Genomic DNA, 19,159 nt, shown 5'->3' on the forward strand with positions numbered 1-19,159 from the left:
AATGCCCACTGGTCACTGATCCGTTGCTCTGGGGTTGGAAAGCAGTTGCCCTGTTGCATACCAGCAAACTGGAGAGCTCCAATCCAGAGTCCTACCCGAATCTGCTGTAGGGCAGCAGATTTGGCTAGGAAGGGGGTGAAAATGCCCTGCATTGAAGTGGTTAAAAAGCAGGTTAAAATGGAGCCCGCCCACCCCATATTTCTTTCATGACAGGTTTACTTTAGGAGATTAATTCCTACTGTAAAAATAAATGTGTATTTTCATGTCAGATTAAATATGTAAATAATAATGACCCAATGGTTTTAAGAATATCTGCTTTCAGTTAAACAAGTAGCATGTGGTTTTCCAGCTGTTACGGAGCACCAGGCATGACCGTATGAGCATAGAATGCTGGAAGATCTGAAGCCCTGACTCCGCATGTCCTTTTCCTGTAATACCTGAGGCGTGGACAGGGTTAAGGCCATGGGTATTTTTTTCACACACTTTTCCTGTAAGGTTAAACACTGGCCTTTGAATTCCATGCACGCCCTGTGTGTATAAATACAGAGAGAAGGGGGGGCCTGGGAGTCTCTCTGGAATTCTGCCAGCTTGCTGGATAACTGGCTCTGCTGTTATGGAGAGAATGTGAAAAAAAAAAATCTCACCAGTTCTGAAGTAATTTCCTTCCCTCTAAACCCCAGTCAGATTGCGCTTCTCTCACAGTACAGTGACACCGGCCATAGTATTACAGCACACTGGAGACTACAGCCTGCTGACTCCAATCTGCTCGATGGACTGTGCCCATAGTAGCAACATGTACATCACTCCTCTTGTATTGCTGTTGCTGATGGTGTTGAATGGAAGCCTGACAGGTAATTATAGTGTTTCCTGAAATAACTCTGTGTGACAGATCTGTGCATACAAACATAGGCTCATCCTGTCTTAGCAGGGCTTGCCTCTCCATGAGGTGAAAGCTTTTTTTCTAAGCCCCCCAGTCGTTTTTGAGCATAGTGCAGGTAGGCAATTTCAAGGTAGTTTCTTTGTAAGTTTTGGCATGTGAAGTGTTGTACAGGAGCTTCTTTGGGACAGGATTGTGCATTTTTGACCCATAAACTTTTATTACAGGAACACCAAAAAATTAGAAACATAGAAACAAAGAAAAGTGACTGCAGAAAAAAGACAGAATAGTCCATCGAGTCTGCCTTTTTTTTTTTTTTCTCCCTTTACACGCGTTTTGTATTTTTTTTTTTTTTGTCTGAGTATAGATCTTTGTTTGTCCCAAGCATGTTTGAAGCCACTTGTTGACTGACTCGTTACCTCTGCTTGTAGTTTATTCCAAGCATCAACTACCCTTTGAGCAAAATAACACTTTGTAAGATTAGTTTTGAATGTTCCTCCAGTTAGTTTGAGGTCATGTCCCCGTGTTCTTGATTTTGGTTTCATATTGAAAAAACTGCCCTCCTGAACCTAATTCACCCCCTTGATGTATTTAAAGGTTTCAATCATGTCTCCCCCTTCCATTCTTTTCTCCCGACTGTACATATTAAGTTCCTGAAGTCGCTCTCAATATGTTTTATCCCCCTGACCTTTCGCCAATGTTGTTGCCTGTCTTTGGACTTGCTCTATCTTATCAATATCTTTCTGTAAGTGAGGTCTCCAGAACTGGACACAGTATTCTAAATGAGGTCTCACTAAAGATCTATATAGGTGAATCACCTCCTTCCTTCTGCTGGCGACCTCTCTAATGATGCGTCCTAGAATTCTATTCGCTTTCCCCACCGTCTGGCCACATTGCTCATATCATGCGTTTTTTGCACTTTTTTTTTCCTGCACTCCCTTTGAATTCAGTGTAGCCAAAAACACTACATTCTACTTCAAAAGTAGCTCACGTACCTTTTGAGCTTCAGGGATTGAGGTACAGGCACCTGAATGCTCAGAAGTGAATGGGGACAGTTGGCTAAAGATCCCCCACCCATGACACTTTTGATGACTAATACTACTGATCTCATGGTAAATAGTATGTTCTAAAGCAATTTGCCTTACTCATGGCAAACTGGTACAGATGAAATCTATAGTCTGCCATTACTGAACTTTGGTGAACTTTGAAAACCCTTGTTGCCTTGCTATTACATTCATCTAAAAGCTTCAATACTTTAAGTGCCTGACCTGGAGCAAGTGTACAGATCAGAAGTTTTTACTTTCCTGAGACCAGAGACAGCCAGGCAACTAGCTTTTTCTTTTTTTTTTCTAGTGGTAATGACATTGGTAGAAATGTAACTGCCATAGACGGATACTTTAAGACTATTGTCCCCAAAAGGAAAGGTTACTAAATGGTGCACTAAAAAGGAACTACATTTTGAAAGCTGAGCCCAAAAAAAAGCAAGCAGAGGGCAAAGAACAAGTCACCAGTATTACCTGTGCTTTAACTTTAACAAGATGCAGATGATCGTAAAAGAAATAACATGCTGAAAAATGCAAGTAATTGCTATTTTTTAACTGTACAATTTTCTAGGCATTGCTTGTTGTTACAGTAATATGTGCAAAGGGAATTAGCAAATTTTACACAGATGTCACAGGGATTCTACTGTTCGATTACATTGACAAAATCGTTAATGACTTGTCTGTCATGTTAGAATGTCGCACTGTTTGACATTTGCCAGTTTATCATTTGTTTAGTTTTTATATATAAAGTATAGCAATTATTATAGAATTTAATTATTTGATTAGAACTTACAATATATCATTCTTTTTTTGGCCAAACTCTAGCTGTTACTTTTCAGTCTAGCCCTAGAAACATTAACAAAACGTCATAGTCAAGTCTAATACATCCTAGTGGAATGTATTAGACACCTTGCAACATTCAGTGTTATATATAATTTGTTTTGTTGTGCATTTTCTGTTTTCAAGGCATATTACATTAAGTTTTCTAACTTGACAATTTTATGTCTTCCTTGGTCTACCAGTACGGTTCCCTTTAACAACCTTCCCATTTGACGGGGGGGAGATGACACTCATTAAATCTTCAATAAATGCACACATTTCTATTGGACACTTTTCTTATTCCATCAATTGAAAGGATGTTTGGTGATGATGACATAATTTTTCAGGATGTAATCTGATGCAGATGTTTGTTTTAGAACTGCAAAGTACAGTACATGGTGATTCCATAATATTTTCCATAATATTTTCCTCAGAATTGAGTGATATAATATTTTTTCCTCTGATTGATCTGCAAACACAATTGCAACTGACTACAGTTTTCTTTCTTTTTTTTCTTTTTTACTTTTTTTAACTTAAAGCCAGAAGGTTGGAATATTGAAAATATTTTTAAGGCATGTCTGTGATTAGTTTTTTTTCTACACAACTAAACAATTGAATGAACATTTTTCAAGAATGGTGATTCCATACTTTTTGCCAGGGGTTGTATATGGGATAGGATGTGGAAGAAATTAGGAAGTGATAAAGGCACTGTAATGTTTGTAAGCAATGTCCTCCACTTACAGGCTGTCAGCTCTAACAATCGTCAGTCATACTAATGACCTCTCCTGCTGTCCACCTTGACCCAGACCTGCCACTTTCAGCATGCATTCGCCACATGCATGGAAATCTCTCTTTCTTGTAACTCACTGTAATTGCAACAAGCATTTTATATTTATTGTCCTGTGTATAATAAATGGGAGCACCATCTGTGTGGTCTGCACTATTTACAGCTGACAGCTTGTGTTTCCAATTGGACTTCATTATAAGGACAATGGGCCTCTGTAGTTGCTGAACCTGGATCAAGCATGGAGCAAGTGAAGGAATGGGAATACCAGAACTCTGGATTTTTATACTTTAAGTCATTGACTTGAACACATTGAAGACCTTGGATCAGCATGACAGGTTCAGAAGGAAATTTCAAACATAGTAACCTACAAACCTACAAATTCAATCATATTAACCTACAAAAGGGGAAGCTCCACTTGTTCGCACCCTTTCCCTGTCCACTGCCACATTTGGCACTTTTTGTGGGGGAGGGGGTATCAGGTACCTAGTTTTGACAGGTACCTGTTCCCACTTCTGGGTAAGATCATTGCTGCAATCTCCGAGTATTTCCAGCCCTCTCTGCTCCTCTCGCTGCCTTCTGGGACACACACAGGTCCAAAAAGACAGCAGGACCATTCAGAAAGTGCAGCGTGAATCTCGCATACACAGTAGGAAACCTTAGTGAAGATGCCGGTGCCTGCACCCAAAGCTGACTGAGGAATCGGCTTGGTGTTCCAACATTACTGGATCCCTGGACAGGCAAGTGTCCTTATATTAAAAGTCAGCATTCTACAGTATTTGTAGCTGCTGACTTTTAATTTTTTTTGTCCAGACTGGAGCTCCTCTTTAACCACTTGCTTACTGGGCACTTAAACCCCCCTCCTGCCCAGACCAATTTTCAGCTTTCAGCACTGATGCACTTTGAATGACAATTGCGCGGTCATACAACACTGTACTCATTTTTTTTCACACAAATAGAACTTTCTTTTGGTGGTATTTAATCACTACTGGGGTTTTTATTTTTTGCTAAAAAATTTTAAAAAATGGAAAATTTTGAAGAATGTTTTTGTTATAAAATTTTGCAAACAGGTAATTTTTCTCCTTCATTGATAATGCGCTGATGAGGTGGCACTGATAGGCTGCACTATTGGGCACTGATAGGCACAGATAAGGCGGCACTGATAGGCACAGATAAGGAAGCACTGATGGGCACTGATGGCCACTGATAAGATGGCACTGATGGGCCCTGATGGGGGGCACTGATGGGTGGCACTGAAGGGCACTGATAGGTGTTACTGATGGGCACTGGTAGGTGACAATGATGGGCACTGGTAGGTGACAATGATGGGCAGCACTGTTGATGAGGCACTGATTGGTGACATTGATAGGTGACACTATGGGCACTGATAGGTGGCACTGTAGGCACTGATGGGTGGCACTGTTAGGTGGCGCTGGTGGGCACTGGTAGGTGACACTGTTGTGCACTGGTAGGTGGCACATGGACACAGATGAGCTGGCGGCAGCTCTCCCTGATCAGGAGCGATGTCCTTCTGTCAGCCACCGGTGATTGGCTTTTTTTTACAGGCTCTGGTAAATTACCGGCAATTACTGGCTCTGTTTACATCACATGATCAGCTGTCATTGGCTGACAGCTGATCACGTAGTAAGGGGTCGGGATCGACCCCTTACTCCGATCTGTGATCCAGCGAGTCACATAGACTTGCAGATCACAGAGTGAGCCGCGCATGCCCTACAGGGGGTGCGCAGTCGTTCGAGCACGGGAGGACGTCTATTGATGGCTCCCGGTAAAGTAGGTCCGCGCTGTAGCCGTCATTTGGCTATAGCGTGGACGCGAAGTGGTTAAGGTTTCCTTCAAAGGCATTGTAAACCATCCTACCTGAACCTTGTGTTTTTCACCTGCATAAGATGTTCATTGATCCTTTACTTTCAGGGTATATTTTGCTGCCCTGTACACACAGCCTATAGTAGTGTAAATCTTCACATTCCGGAGTCAGCAATTCGTTTTGTGTTAAGATATGATGCTTATGGCATGGCACTGCACAGGTTAATGCATGACCTCTGTCTGAAGTCCGAGAACTAAGCTTTTCTGTGAAGAAACTACATATCCCATAATCCCTGAGTCTCTCAGTCTAGTGCTCTGCAGATGAGAGCTACTTAGATTTGACAGCCAGAGATGACCTGTGCATTCACAGACACACAGAGAGTTTACTGATGCGGCATCAGCACTTCCACATTGAAACACAAAGCAGATCACAAATTGTGCACTGGACTCTGTGACTTTGTGAGATTGTCTTGTTCTTTTAATGACTAGAAACAAGCTAACTGTAGCAAGCCATGGGTATAGGGGAATCAATCAGCCATGACACTATAAACTGCAGCCCCAACATGTGAGGTCATCATTACCAGGCAAGGCAAATAAACAGCACATGGAATACCACTACACCAATACCTAGTTAAAAATATTACATTTGAAAGAGTAAAATGCCTTTAAAGCCACCTTTCCAGCCTGCTGCCCACAACACACTTATACATTTCCGCCCACCTCTAACGGAGGTGCAATACTTTTAAGGATCCAGAAGAGGAAAGGAGATATGAGAGAGGTTTTATGTTTTACACAAAGACAGGCTATAGGAAAAAGTTAGGAATGCTATTTTTGTTTTTTTGTCTTTTCAGGTATCAGTTTTTGGGGTCTCAGATTTAGCTTTAGACTAAAAAATCTGATTGTTTTTAGCTCGTAAAACACTCATCTCAAAAGTTCCAAAACGCCCAACAAGCAAAATCCCATTCATTTAAATTGCCCCTGTTCACATCTGAGCGTTCTGTCGCCTGAAGCTCAAATAAGTACATGAGCTTCTTTTTGGGCAGATTACAGGCGGTTTTCTGCGTTTTACATTGTGACCTTTTGACCTGTGCAAAATTGCGGTAAAATCGCGTGACTTTCCGCCTGGAAACGATAGGCTGTGAATTCAGGTGTGAATGCAGCCTAAACCTTATAAGGTCTACCTGCTGAGGAGTATCTGTAAATGTGTCCATGAAAGTGTGATTGTACTTTTGGGATTTAGCTTTATGATTCTTTTTTTTTTTTTTTTTTTTTTTTTTTGGGTGGGGGCTTTTAGAATCATTTTATTAAGCCAAAAATTGGTGGAAAGTTGTTTACTTTAGAATCCTTAACAAAGATAAGATGCTAAAGGAAGTTCACATCCTCATTCGTCATTTGCAAAGGGTTCTTCACAATAGGATCTGAGAAATTATGAATTTGTGTTCCACATGAGCTGGATCTAGCCAATTATGTAGATTCCTTTAAAAACTGTGGATGGTTGATCCAGGGAATATCCATTTGCCTTTTGAGGATCAAGAAGAATTTTTCCCTGTGCGAACAAACTAGACCATGCTTTATAAGGGTGTTTTACCTTTCTTTGGATTAGCTGGAGGTTTATAATTTGGAGAATACAATGCGTTCTTATTTTATTTAATTTTGGCCTTTGACTGAACTCATGGCGTCTTTTTTTTCAAATGTACTATGTAACCTGGAGTTCAGCTCTAATTTATGGCCTGATAAGAACAAGCAAGTCCAACTGTCCATGTAGTAAGAAGAATTTTACTACATGCTGCTATTTTATGGCCTGGCTGCACAACAACTCTGCTTTGTTATGTAATAAGCAGTTTCACTGTTAAAAAAACGGATAAATCAGACAGTTAACCAGCTGTTTTATGTCATTGCTCTGTTTCGATTGCTATTTTCACATTAGCCTGATTTTTAAACATGCCTTTTTATTAGGTGAAAATTGAGACCTTTCTTTTGAAAGCTGTAGTATTCCAGATGTCTACGAGTCACAACCCCATGTCAGGGATTTAAGGCATCTTCTTCTTCTTCACCCTGCTGATTTATAATCAAGAGACAATATGCATGGAGAAACAGAGCTCTGTAATTTGTACATAGTTGTATTTGTGGTGTAAACCATTCTTACAAGCAGTTAACAGTAAAAATTGTATTGTGTATGATAATGTAGGCATAGCTTCAGTAGCTTCTCCCTAGTGTATTATTGCTTGTGTTTAGAATAAAAAAGTAAGGTGGTGCTTGGAATTATTGCTCAACTCTTTAGGATTCAGAGCTTAGTCATACCAGGGGCTTGATAGGATGTGTACACGATCTCCAAATTTGTGTTGGTTTTCTCCCTCAGTTGCAAAACAAACTCTTATGCTAGGTACTCCTATAGCCAAAATTAGGACTTTCTGTCTTATAAAGAATATTTAATACAGTTATTCATGCCAAAATAGTACTATAGACAACCTGCACTTTATGTTGAATGCTGCTTGAGAAGTGCACTTGCTGACTTTTAACATTGTCCAGGCAAAGCTATTTCTATTGAGGCATTTCATAGCTGATCCCTATCACTTCCACCATGATAACTTCTTATTCTCAGAATGACTGGAGTTTCTTTCTGAGTACTATGAAATTTGATGATGTAACTACTATGATGTTGTTATTCTTCTGAGGGCCTTCTGAAGATTAGGACCCACAATGCCTCAAACCTACTTCATACATTCTGTGGATCTGTACTTTTTCCACCTCTTCTGCTGCATCTTTTTCACTCTCTTCCGTCCCCAGACTTCTTCCAGTTTTCAGAAGATTGGATTCTAACATGCTCTGTTTACCTACCAAAGATGGCTGCCTCCACACAGACACCTTGGGGGAGAATTACTAAAACTGGTGCAGCTATGCATAGTAACCAATCAGCTTCTAATTTCAGCTTGTTCAATTAGGATTTGACAATAAAACCTATAAGCTGATTGGATACTATGCACAGCTGCACCAGATTCTGTGTGCACCAGTTTTATTACATCTCCCCCCCTTGACACCTTGTGGAGCAGGCCATAGTAAATATGTCCTGAAGAAAAGACCCACTCCAAGAAACCTACAGGTGTCTTTGGCCCTCTGCTTGATATTTGTGGGCGCAAATTCCACAGTATACATCTTCTTTAATGGACTTTAGCTCACTCTGACCCTTGTGTGCGTGTTGTTGTAGGGGCAGTACAGTATGTCCCACAGGGCAGGGAAAAATATGTTGAATCCAGTTACCCTGTATTAGCAAGTGGAATATGTTCATGGTATATTAAGAAATACATTTTTCAATTTTCATTTAAGCAAGAGGGAAAATTAAAATTGTTTAAAATGAATTGTCCTTCAGAGCATGTTGGTAATCTCTCTTTAGAAGTTTCCAGTTGTGGCCTGCCCTCTCTATGATTGGTGAGTTTTCCTGATAAAGACAGAGGTAGGTAATGCAGAGTTGTTTGTGATTATTAGGAAACAAGAGTTCAGAAAACCTAGGAAAGCATTGACCACATTGGACTGTTTTTGCATTGGGAATAAGAGGCTTTCCACCAGCGGAGGCCCAGGGAGAGATGAGTGATCTGTTGATTTAATGGAAAAGACAATGACAAACCCATGTCCCAGTGCTGCTCTGTCCCAAGATAAGCTGAAGAGGAACTAGTAAAGGAGTAATGATACAAAGGCCTAGTAAAGTCCTATTCATGTGTAGAATCAGGCACATCAAAAAGGAAGGCAGCTCCCCCAAAGTTCCCAAATAAAAAAGCTAATCATAGAATCATTTATTTTTAAATAACTGATAACATGACTAACATTTTTTAACATCTTAAAGTTACAAAATGTTAGTCATATTATAATTTATTTAAAAATCAATCGTTCTGTGTTTGTGCACTGTGTGGGACGCCAGACTAATGGGTTTCTATTAGGTCCGTCATTTTTTTACAAGCATGTGATTAGAGCCTGAGGCTCTAATTGGCTTGTTTTAGGTTGTCATCGGGGCACAGAGCACTGCGCCCCGAACTGTCACTTCTGGTTTTCAGCTTCTCGTCCTGGCCAATCAGGAGGCTGAAGATTTGGAACCCGGAAAGAAGACTGGGTTAACACGGAAGCCGCCAGGTATCAGGGGAGCCATGACTGCTGGAGGGCTCTGTTTGTAGGGAAGTCTCACAGCCTCCTCTGGCGAGTGCGGACCTGAAGGGGTTTGTTTGCGTCCACCCCAAAAAATTTTTTTTTAGCACCAGCCACCACTGCTCAAGAGCTTGTGAGAACCATTTAGAGCTTCAGCATTAAGTGTTCATGGAGAAGCATCTAGAAAATTATTCTCTACCATAGCATAGTTGTCACATGAGAAGGCTTTCCTTCTGCTTTAGGACAATTACCTCCTTTACATGATAACTACAGACAGATACAAATATACAACTTTTACATGCGATTACTAGTGCTAAAAAAAAGGTGAAAGTTAAAAATTAAAGTTACATATTCAATATAAACTAAATAGATTTTCTGCTAGCTTTTCTTTAAAAAACATATATTTTCTGTGGAGCCTTTAGTTTCTGGGACTGAATAAAGGAAAGTCTTTTGTGTAACACTTCTTCCATTACATACGGTAGATGGTTTACATAAAATGTACAATTAAACTAAATGCAGAAATAGAATAATGAACTGAACAAGATTTAAAAATTAAAATTGGATTCTAACATACCTTAGTTCTAGAGACGTAGCTTGAAGCTTGTGGACACGATGCAAAAGGTGACTCGGGCCCCCCCCCCCACCTACCTACGCTTCCACTGCATTCTTGCCCCATCACCCTGTGTATGTGAAACTGAGAGGGCCCAGACAGGCCTAGATGGGCTCCTCCCTGGCTGGCCTAGGCCCTCTGAGTTTACTGAATTACCTATGCAGAGTAACACGGCAATCGTTTTTCCTCCAGAGAGAGTGTAAAACAGAGGTAGGCAACCTTTGAGAGGTGGAGATCCACCTGAACAACATGAAAGAGATCAAAGATTATTGGGGTTCTGCGTCCTTCTTTTTAAAGAAATTAACTAGTAAGACCTAACTAAATACAGTAGTTAGGAAAACTTAGAACAATATAATGAAACAAATGTTGCTGTAAAAATATAAACTTACACTATCTTAAAAGTCAGTCACAGTCAGTAGAGCAGTGGATGGTGCCAGCAAGGCAGTGGATAGTGTCAGTAGAGCAGTGGATGGTGCCAGCAAGGCAGTGGATGGTGTCAGTAGAGCAGAGGTTGGTGTCAGTCATAGTTACATAGTAGGTAAAGTTGAATAAAGACAATAGTCCATCCGGCTCAACCTGTGTAGGTGCACATGTGTCAATGTCTATACTTTCCCATATCCCTGTATGCTGTGTTCTTTAGGAGTCTCTTAAAAGTATCCATATTCCACGCTGCCACCACCAATTGTGGGAGAGTTCCACATTCTTATTGCCCTGACAGTGAAAACTCCCCTGCGCAGTTTAAAGTACTGGACAGAGTACTCCAGATATGGTCTAACCAGAGTTTTATATAAGTCATTAGAGCAGTGGGTGTGTTAATAGGGCAGTGGACGGTGTAAGTCAGTAGAGCAGTGGATGTGTCAGTACAGCAGAGGACGTGTCAGTAGGGCAGTGGATGGTGTCAGTAGTGCATTGGACGGTGTCAGTCAGTAGACCAGTGGACGTGTCAGTAGGGAAGAGAATGGTGTCAGTCGGGCAGTGGACTTTTTTATTATTGTGTACAATTTTACTTTTTATTATTTTTTTATTATTATTTTTAGCAGCCCTGTTGGGGGCTTTGGGGAAATATCAGGGGTCTAAAGAGACAGAGAAAGGGACTGAGGACAGCAATTCCCCAGTCCCTTTCTCTACAGCCTCAGCTGCACTGGACAGAATCAAAAGCAAAAAAAAATCTTGATGTCTTGATGTACATAGTTACATAGTAGGTGAGGTTGAAAAAGTCCATCAAGTCCAACCTATGTGGTTGCAGAAGAAAAGTAACAACCATTGCACTCACATGTCTTGTAAACGAGTTACAGCATCTCATATAGTCTAGCAGCAACCAGTCTCTTTGAAGGATGGAATCCTCAGGTTGAAACAATGCAGTTGTCTCCCGATGTCAGCAGCTTGTGTTCTGAGGGTACTCAATGTGAATCCAGCACTGTCCACAACATAAGTGGGGAAATGGGATGGGGGGGGGGGAGCAAGACACCCGAAGCTGGTGGCCAAATGGGAAAGCAAAAGGCACACTGCCTGTGAAAACCAGAGCCATCGCACTAGCAGATGGAGGAATTTCCGCCGGCACTGCACACCACTGAGATGAGGAGCAGGGGAGCAAACAGGGGGCCCGGGCAGAAAAATAAACAGGGTTAGGAGGGTGGCATTTACTAGGCCCGATCATTGTCCTGCAGCAGCTGAATGCCAGCAGGAGGAGCAGGAAAAGCAGGCTTTCAGCTGCTGCAGTAATGACCACGTCTAGTAAATTCCACCGCCGCCCCTCCTGTCCCTGTTTCTCTTGCTGCCCGGGCTTCCTGGAGCATGAGTGGGGTCGTCACTGCGACCCCTGTGACCCCTATTGCTATCCCCATGCTTGGTCCCATGTACCATAAATTGTCAAAATATTATATTATACATTTTTTAACAAATTACTGTAGAGTCTGTAGAGTTTTAATTTTCCCATGGCATGTGTCATATGGTCTTATCTAATTTGACTTGAATCAGCTTCTTTGCTAAATCTTGGTAAGTTATCCAGGGTTCTTGTGAACTGCATTGGTGTAAAAACACCTGCCATTATGTTATATAGCAAACAGAGGGTATTGGAAAACCTGTACGAAGTATTTTGTGCACCTGTGAATATTTGTTTGCCAATCAGTGCTCACATGTCACTAAGCACTACAATGATAGATACAGTATTAGTTGAGGTGATTGTGCCTAAAGCCAAGTAACTTAATTAGGCCCCATTTTTCCTCGTGGTGCTCTCTGAAGAAGGGACTGCTTTCAGATCTCTTCAGCCTCGATTCACACAGGGGCAACACGACTTCAGCGTGACTTTGCAAGGCGGCTTCAACGCAACTTCAGCGCGACTTTAAGCAACTTACAACACAACTTCAAGTCGCCTCCAGGACAGGCGACTTTGGCTGTGGCCAATCACAGAATAATCAGCTCTCTGGGAGGGAGGGGTTTGCCTGGGTAAACTGATTTCTTTTCCTGTAAAGTCGCTTCAATATAGATGGAGATCCGACTTGGAGGCAACTTCCATTGAATTCTATGGGTACAGGTCGCCTAGAAGTCGGATTGAAGTAGTACAGGAACCTTTTCTGAAGTCGGAGCGACTTCAGTAGTGTAAATTAAGACACTCTCATTGACTATAATGCAAATCTCAAAGTAAAGCGACTTGGAGCGACTTGAGGGCTTACAAGTCGGATCCCAAGTCGTTGTAGTGTGAACCGACCCTCAGAGCATTCGACAAGCGTTGAGGGGGTGTTATTCTGCACCCTCACAGCCTGTTTTAACCCCCCAAATTCTGGACTACCATGCAGAATCCGTGGCAAACATCATGGAATGTGTACACTTTATAAACCTCCTACCTACAACTTGTGTTTTTCACCTACTTAAGATGTGCATTGATCCTATAGTTTTTTTGTGTCGTTTGTTGCCCTGTACTCAAAGCAGATAGTACAGTAATTCTTCACATTCCTTTATCAGCAATTTTTGTTTCCTGTAAAGAAACTACATATCCATACCTCCCAACTTTTGAACTTCAGAATGAGGGATGCTTGAGAAAGTGTCACTACGCACGCCGTGGAAAAAAATGGTGTGGCCAAATGATTAAGAGCGGGGGGGGGGGGGGGGGGGGCCTTATGGGGCATGGTTAAACAAAACCGAGCTTCATACAGAGTGCAAGGTTCAGGAGTGCATTACGTACAGAATGTGAGGTTCAGGAGTGCATTACGTACAGAATGTGAGGTTCAGGAGTGCATTACATACATACAGTCCCGTGTTATCCTATGCATACAGAAACTTCTAATTTCCCTGTAACTCAGGATATGCTGGCAGTTGTAGTCCCCCCTGACACTATGGTCATGCTGGCAGTTGTAGTCTTCCTGTCAGTTGGTCATGCTGGCAGTTGTAGTCTCCCTGTCAGTTGGTAATACTGGCAGTTGTAGTCTCCCTGTCAAGGTCATACTGGTAGTTGTAGTCCCCCTGTCATGGTCATGCTGGCAGTTGTAATTCCCCTGTCATAGTCATGCTGGCAGTTGTAGTCCTCCTGTCATGGTCATGCTGGCAGTTGTAGTCCCCCTGTCATGGTCATGCTGGCAGTTGTAGTCCCCCTGTCATGGTCATGCTGGCAGTTGTAGTTCCCCTGTAATGGTCATGCTGGTAGTTGTAGTCCCTCTGTCATGGTCATGCTGGCAGTTGTAGTCCCCCTGTCATAGTCCTGCTTTGATTGTTGTGCCACAAGCAAGAGTTTCACAGACACAAACCCTAGCACAATCGTTTAAAAAAAAGAATAAAAAGCTTCCATTACAAATGGTTTTGCACACACTGTGGAAGACTATCTTACACAAAGTGGTATATTACGTACAGGGTGCAAGGTTCAGGAGTACATTACGTACAGAGTGTGAGGTTCAGGAGTACAATATGTACAGAGTGTGAGGTTCAGGAGTACAATATGTACAGAGTGTGAGGTTCAGGAGTGCATTTCGCACAGAGTGTGAGGTTCAGGAGTGCATTACGTACAGAGTGCAGGGTTCAAGAGTGCATTACGCATACCTCCCAACATTTTGAGATGGGAATGAGGGACACCTACTAGCAAACGTATGTAGGCATGGGACACGCCCCCTTAAAGAAAAATTAACCAAAAAAAAGGTTAATCAAATCTACAAGTGCTTTTTTTTTTTACCACTACTATTTCTTTATATTGGCTTTTAAAATTTACAAATGTAGCAATTTAGAAATTGGATGAAAGGTTTAGCACTGGGAAACACTATTTGAACAATAAAAAGTGCATTTTATATACAACTATATAGATCAAACCAAAATGAGGGACAAATGAGGGGGAAAGAGTGACAGAGGGACATTGCTCCAAATCAGGGACAGTCCCTCGAAATCAGGGACAGTTGGGAGCTATGCATTACATACAGATTGTGAGGTTTAGGAGTGCATTACGTACAGAGTGCAGGGTTCAGGAGTGCATTATGTACAGAGTGCAGGGTTCAGGAGTGCATTACGTACAGAGTGCAGGGTTCAGGAGTGCATTACATACAGAGTGTGAGGTTCAGGAGTGCATTACGTACAGAGTGCAGGGTTCAGGAGTGCATTACGAACAGAGTGTGAGGTTCAGGAGTACATTACGTACAGAGTGTGAGGTTCAGGAGTGCATTACGAACAGAGTGTGAGGTTCAGGAGTACTTTACGTACAGAGTGTGAGGTTCAGGAGTGCATTACGTACAGAGTGCAAGGTTCAGGGGTGCATTACATACAGAGTGTGAGGTTCAGGGGTGCATTACATACAGAGTGCAAGGTTCAGGAGTGCATTACGTACAGAATGTGAGGTTCAGGAGTGCATTACGTACAGAATGTGAGGTTCAGGAGTGCATTACATACATACAGTCCCGTGTTATCCTATGCATACAGAAACTTCTAATTTCCCTGTAACTCAGGATATGCTGGCAGTTGTAGTCCCCCTGACACTATGGTCATGCTGGCAGTTGTAGTCTTCCTGTCAGTTGGTCATGCTGGCAGTTGTAGTCTCCCTGTCAGTTGGTAATACTGGCAGTTGTAGTCTCCCTGTCATGGTCATACTGGTAGTTGTAGTCCCCCTGTCATGGTCATGCTGGCAGTTGTAATTCCCCGTCATAGTCATGCTGGCAGTTGTAGTCCTCCTGTCATGGTCATGCTGGCAGTTGTAGTCCCCCTGTCATAGTCATGCTGGCAGTTGTAGTCCCCCTGTCATGGTCATGCTGGCAGTTGTAGTCCCCCTGTAATGGTCATGCTGGTAGTTGTAGTCCCTCTGTCATGGTCATGCTGGCAGTTGTAGTCCCCCTGTCATAGTCATGCTGGCAGTTGTAGTCCCCCTGTAATGGTCATGCTGGTAGTTGTAGTCCCTCTGTCATGGTCATGCTGGCAGTTGTAGTCCCCCTGTCATAGTCATGCTGGCAGTTGTAGTCTCCCTGTCATGGTCATGCTGGTAGTTGTAGTCTCCCTGTCATGGTCATGGTGGTAGTTGTAGCCACTCGCCCTCTGCAGCTCTCTCTCGATCTCCCCGGCCTTGGTGATGATGGGCCCCCTCACAGCATACTCCACCGCTGCCAGAACCTGGGGTTCATAGACTGGTGGTGGGCGGAGTCAGGAGGAGGGGCGGGGTGCCGCTCTGTGGTGGTCGGAAAAGGGAGGAGAAGGAGCAGGCTTCCCGTCTGTGGTGGGCGGGGTCAAGAGGATGGCAGATTTGAGCCCATTCATTTTGTCAAGTCGCACCGCACTGCGTGAAACCCATGCGATCTGATTCTTGTTTTTTGTGACCTGTTTTGGGGTGTCATTAATTTAACACTAAATAAATAAAGACAAGTGCAGCGCTAGAAATATCAAATATACAATGGTAAACATATAAATATGAAACAAACACAAATTCAAGTGCAAAGAGTGTAAGAATAAAAATGAAAAAAAATATCAAATGTCCATATGTGAAATATGAAACAGCAAAATGTCCAAAAGTCCACATGTGAAGTATCAAATAGTGAAGGGATATCTCCTCGATTTCGAAACAAAGGTGAACACCAGAAAACGTATGGATATTCAATAGAGGAAGATGGGCATCCTTACCGGATCAGTAGGACGCACAGACCATATAGTAGTGCGTCAGAAAGGCATAGGGAGGATCTCCCGTGATGTCAAGCCGGACAATATCTTGTAAGCCGCGAGCACCGATGGACACAAGAGGGAAGGTGGTCCCAGACAAAATTTCAACGGCTGTCATTCACAATACCCGTTTCCAGGAAGGGATGGTCCAGGAATGGTCATCAGCGTTCAAACATGGGAAAAAGAAAAAGGGGAACTCCACATGGTGCAGGTCAACCAAATTGGGATTTATTGGAATAAAACACCATACAAGGATAAAAAGTGATCACTGTGAAAATGAAAATGGCAATGTGGGAAGCTAAAAATGCTAACCCTAGCAATAGCAGGCAAGGTACTGATTGGAAACTGCCTTGTTTCATAGTAAAGTGCAACATTTCATAAGCTTTATTCATAGTTCAGTGTTGTACTTAACACTTTTGCCTTTAACAGGTAAATATTTAAGCTATAGCTGCAAACATTTTTATTATTATTATTCCACTAAATTGACACTTTATGAAATTCTGTTATGGAGAAAGTTAGATATTCGTTAGTGTTACATGCATACAAACCTCCTTATTTTAGGGATGCCTATATTTAGCTAATAGGGTACTTCACTTTACTGACAGGAAAGACAGTGGGGCTGATTTACGAACCGTTTGCGCCATGAGTTGAGGTGCAACGTATGATTTGGTATTTACGAAACGTTTGCGCCGGTAACACAGCGCTAATCCCCATTTACAAAAGTAATCTCGGCGCACGGGAGAGTGTGATCAGTGCGCCACTATGGACATGGCGCACTGCATCTTCAATTCAAAATTAAAAGAAGCAGGAAGTCCCAATATTATGGGGTGATGTGAGGAAGTATAGTAACAACTGCCCAAGTAACAAATATGCCCAAAATAGAAGGAGAAAGTAACTTTTTCAGAACAAGCCTGCTGTGCCTGCAAGTAAGTTTAGAACTGCATGAGATCAATTCATGCAGAACTGCATGAGATCAATTTATGCACTGCTCATGCGCAAGCGGGTCTTGCGCTCATTCAAATGCGTTGGTTCACTGCCCGGCCAAAATATTAGTAAATGTCAAGTAACGTAAATACTTTGCGTGGGTTGAACAGGCACACCTCTAAACTTGACATTTTTTTTAACGCTGGTTCACTTTTATGTCATTTTTTAAGGATATTTGCACACAGGTCATGTTAGCATGTTACGTTGCCAACATGTGACATGTACCTTGTTAAAATTATGTAAAAAGACTCTCGCTACTCTAGCTCCTCCTAAAAGGGCATTTAACTTTCCCCCTCTAATGCATAGGATTTCTTTGGGCTAGCTTTTGCTTTTAAAGGGGAACTCCACACTCCATTCTCCAATGCTCTTGTCTCCCCCTTCTAATGCATATGATTTATTTGGGCTAGTTTTTGCTTTTAAAGGGGAACTCCACACTCCACTCCATTCTCAAAAGGCTGTGAGCTGCCTTCACCAATCTAAACGACATCCTTTTTCAGAGCATACAACAGGGCCAGCTAGATAAGGGGCGAGAAGAGCGATCGTCCAACCCCCTCCTGAACCAAACAAGGCCACATGAACTCAACATAGCTGGCTGCCTTTGGGGCATGTTGGGCTCAGCCCAATACCAACCAAAAAGCACCTTGTGTTCACTAGTTTAAAGGGGCTTTCCACATTCAGTAAAGCCCCCTGTCTGCAGCCCCCCACAACCTCAGCCTAGGGTTGTGTGGAAGAGGCCCTTGTCCCCCTGAATATGGGAACAAGGTGGTTGACTTTTGGGGTGCCCGAGCCCCTTCTGCTCTCAAGCATACACCCCCCTGTCATGGGCCGGCTTGCTGTGTTTGGCTAGGGGTTTGTTAGTGTTTGGGAGGGGGTGGTATTTTTCACGTGGGGGTTCTCATTTTAAGCCTTTCCAGACCCAAATGGCCTTGTATGTAGTGGGGGGGGGGGGGGGGGGTATTTTTTGTTTTGTGTTTAAATCTTGCAGCTGCAATGTAGATTTGTAATTTTTCTCTAAAGCCGTACATCTTTGAAGCAGCATTTTGCATACATGCTACAGATGCACCACTTCACAGGCAGAGTAACCCCCCCCCCCAAGTGACTAGCTTTAGGGCTAGTTCACTCCATAAAAACGCAGTCCAGATGCGTTCCAGATGCTTTTCTGCATGCGTGTTTTTAATGCGTTCCAGTGCGTTTGATGCATTTTTGTTGCATTTTACAGTGTTCCAGTACAGTCCAGTGCAGGAAAAATTGGAACTGGAACACACTGGAACTGCAAGCAAAGGTGTAAACTATGCCATTGAAAAACATATAACCTACTTTCCATACGTTTTTGATGCATAAAATAAAAACGCACTGGTCTGCATGTGGTGTGAACTGGCCCTTAAGCAATTTGGCATATTTAAAGGCACTTCTCCTTGTTTTGTTTTTGGGGTTGTCCAAATTGGTGACATTGATATATGTCCCTTAGGGTGGGACCTGGGCCCCCATACCCATTTTAAGGCCAATAACTAGAAGATAAGCCAGCCAAGTGGGGACTAGTAAAATTAACAAATCAGTTCCCATAGACTGCAATGGTATTTGTTGTCTAACTTTTGCCCATGTTAGGCTGTTTGTTTGCCCCCCTGGACTGGGGGGTGTTTTGTCCCATCGGTAATTTTGTAGCATGCTGGATGTGCTTAATTTTGGACAGCGGGTGGCTTATTTTGTGCTAGCTGCATTTGGTTTGGTCTGGGCATGCTCAGGGACTTTAGTTTTTTCCTGTGCCTTTTGGTGTGTGAAATACATTTGGGTTGGTCTGGGCATGCTCAGGGACTTTGTTTTTTTTGGGCCCTTTTTGTGTGTGAACAGCACTTGGATGTTTCTGGGCATGCTCAGAGTGTGTTTTTTGGGTTAGTAATTTAAGGACATGCTTACAGGTGTACCCACTTTGAAGTTCAGTCTCTACATTCGGTGAACTTGCATTTTGGGTG

General features: G+C 42.5%; 1 protein-coding gene across 1 annotated transcript in view; it reads left to right on the forward strand.

The window, feature by feature from the left end:
- Positions 1-492: 492 nt before the first annotated feature.
- PLAC9 (placenta associated 9) overlaps positions 493-19,159 on the forward strand; it is an 82,859-nt gene continuing 64,192 nt past the window's right edge. Inside the window, exon 1 of the mRNA XM_073596841.1 lies at positions 493-851. Within this exon, the coding sequence (XP_073452942.1) occupies positions 770-851 (82 nt within the window). The 5' untranslated portion in view covers positions 493-769. The remainder of the gene's footprint in view (positions 852-19,159) is intronic.

This window comes from Aquarana catesbeiana, linkage group LG08, assembly GCF_042186555.1.
Source record: "Aquarana catesbeiana isolate 2022-GZ linkage group LG08, ASM4218655v1, whole genome shotgun sequence".
NCBI classification, from domain to species: domain Eukaryota; kingdom Metazoa; phylum Chordata; class Amphibia; order Anura; family Ranidae; genus Aquarana; species Aquarana catesbeiana.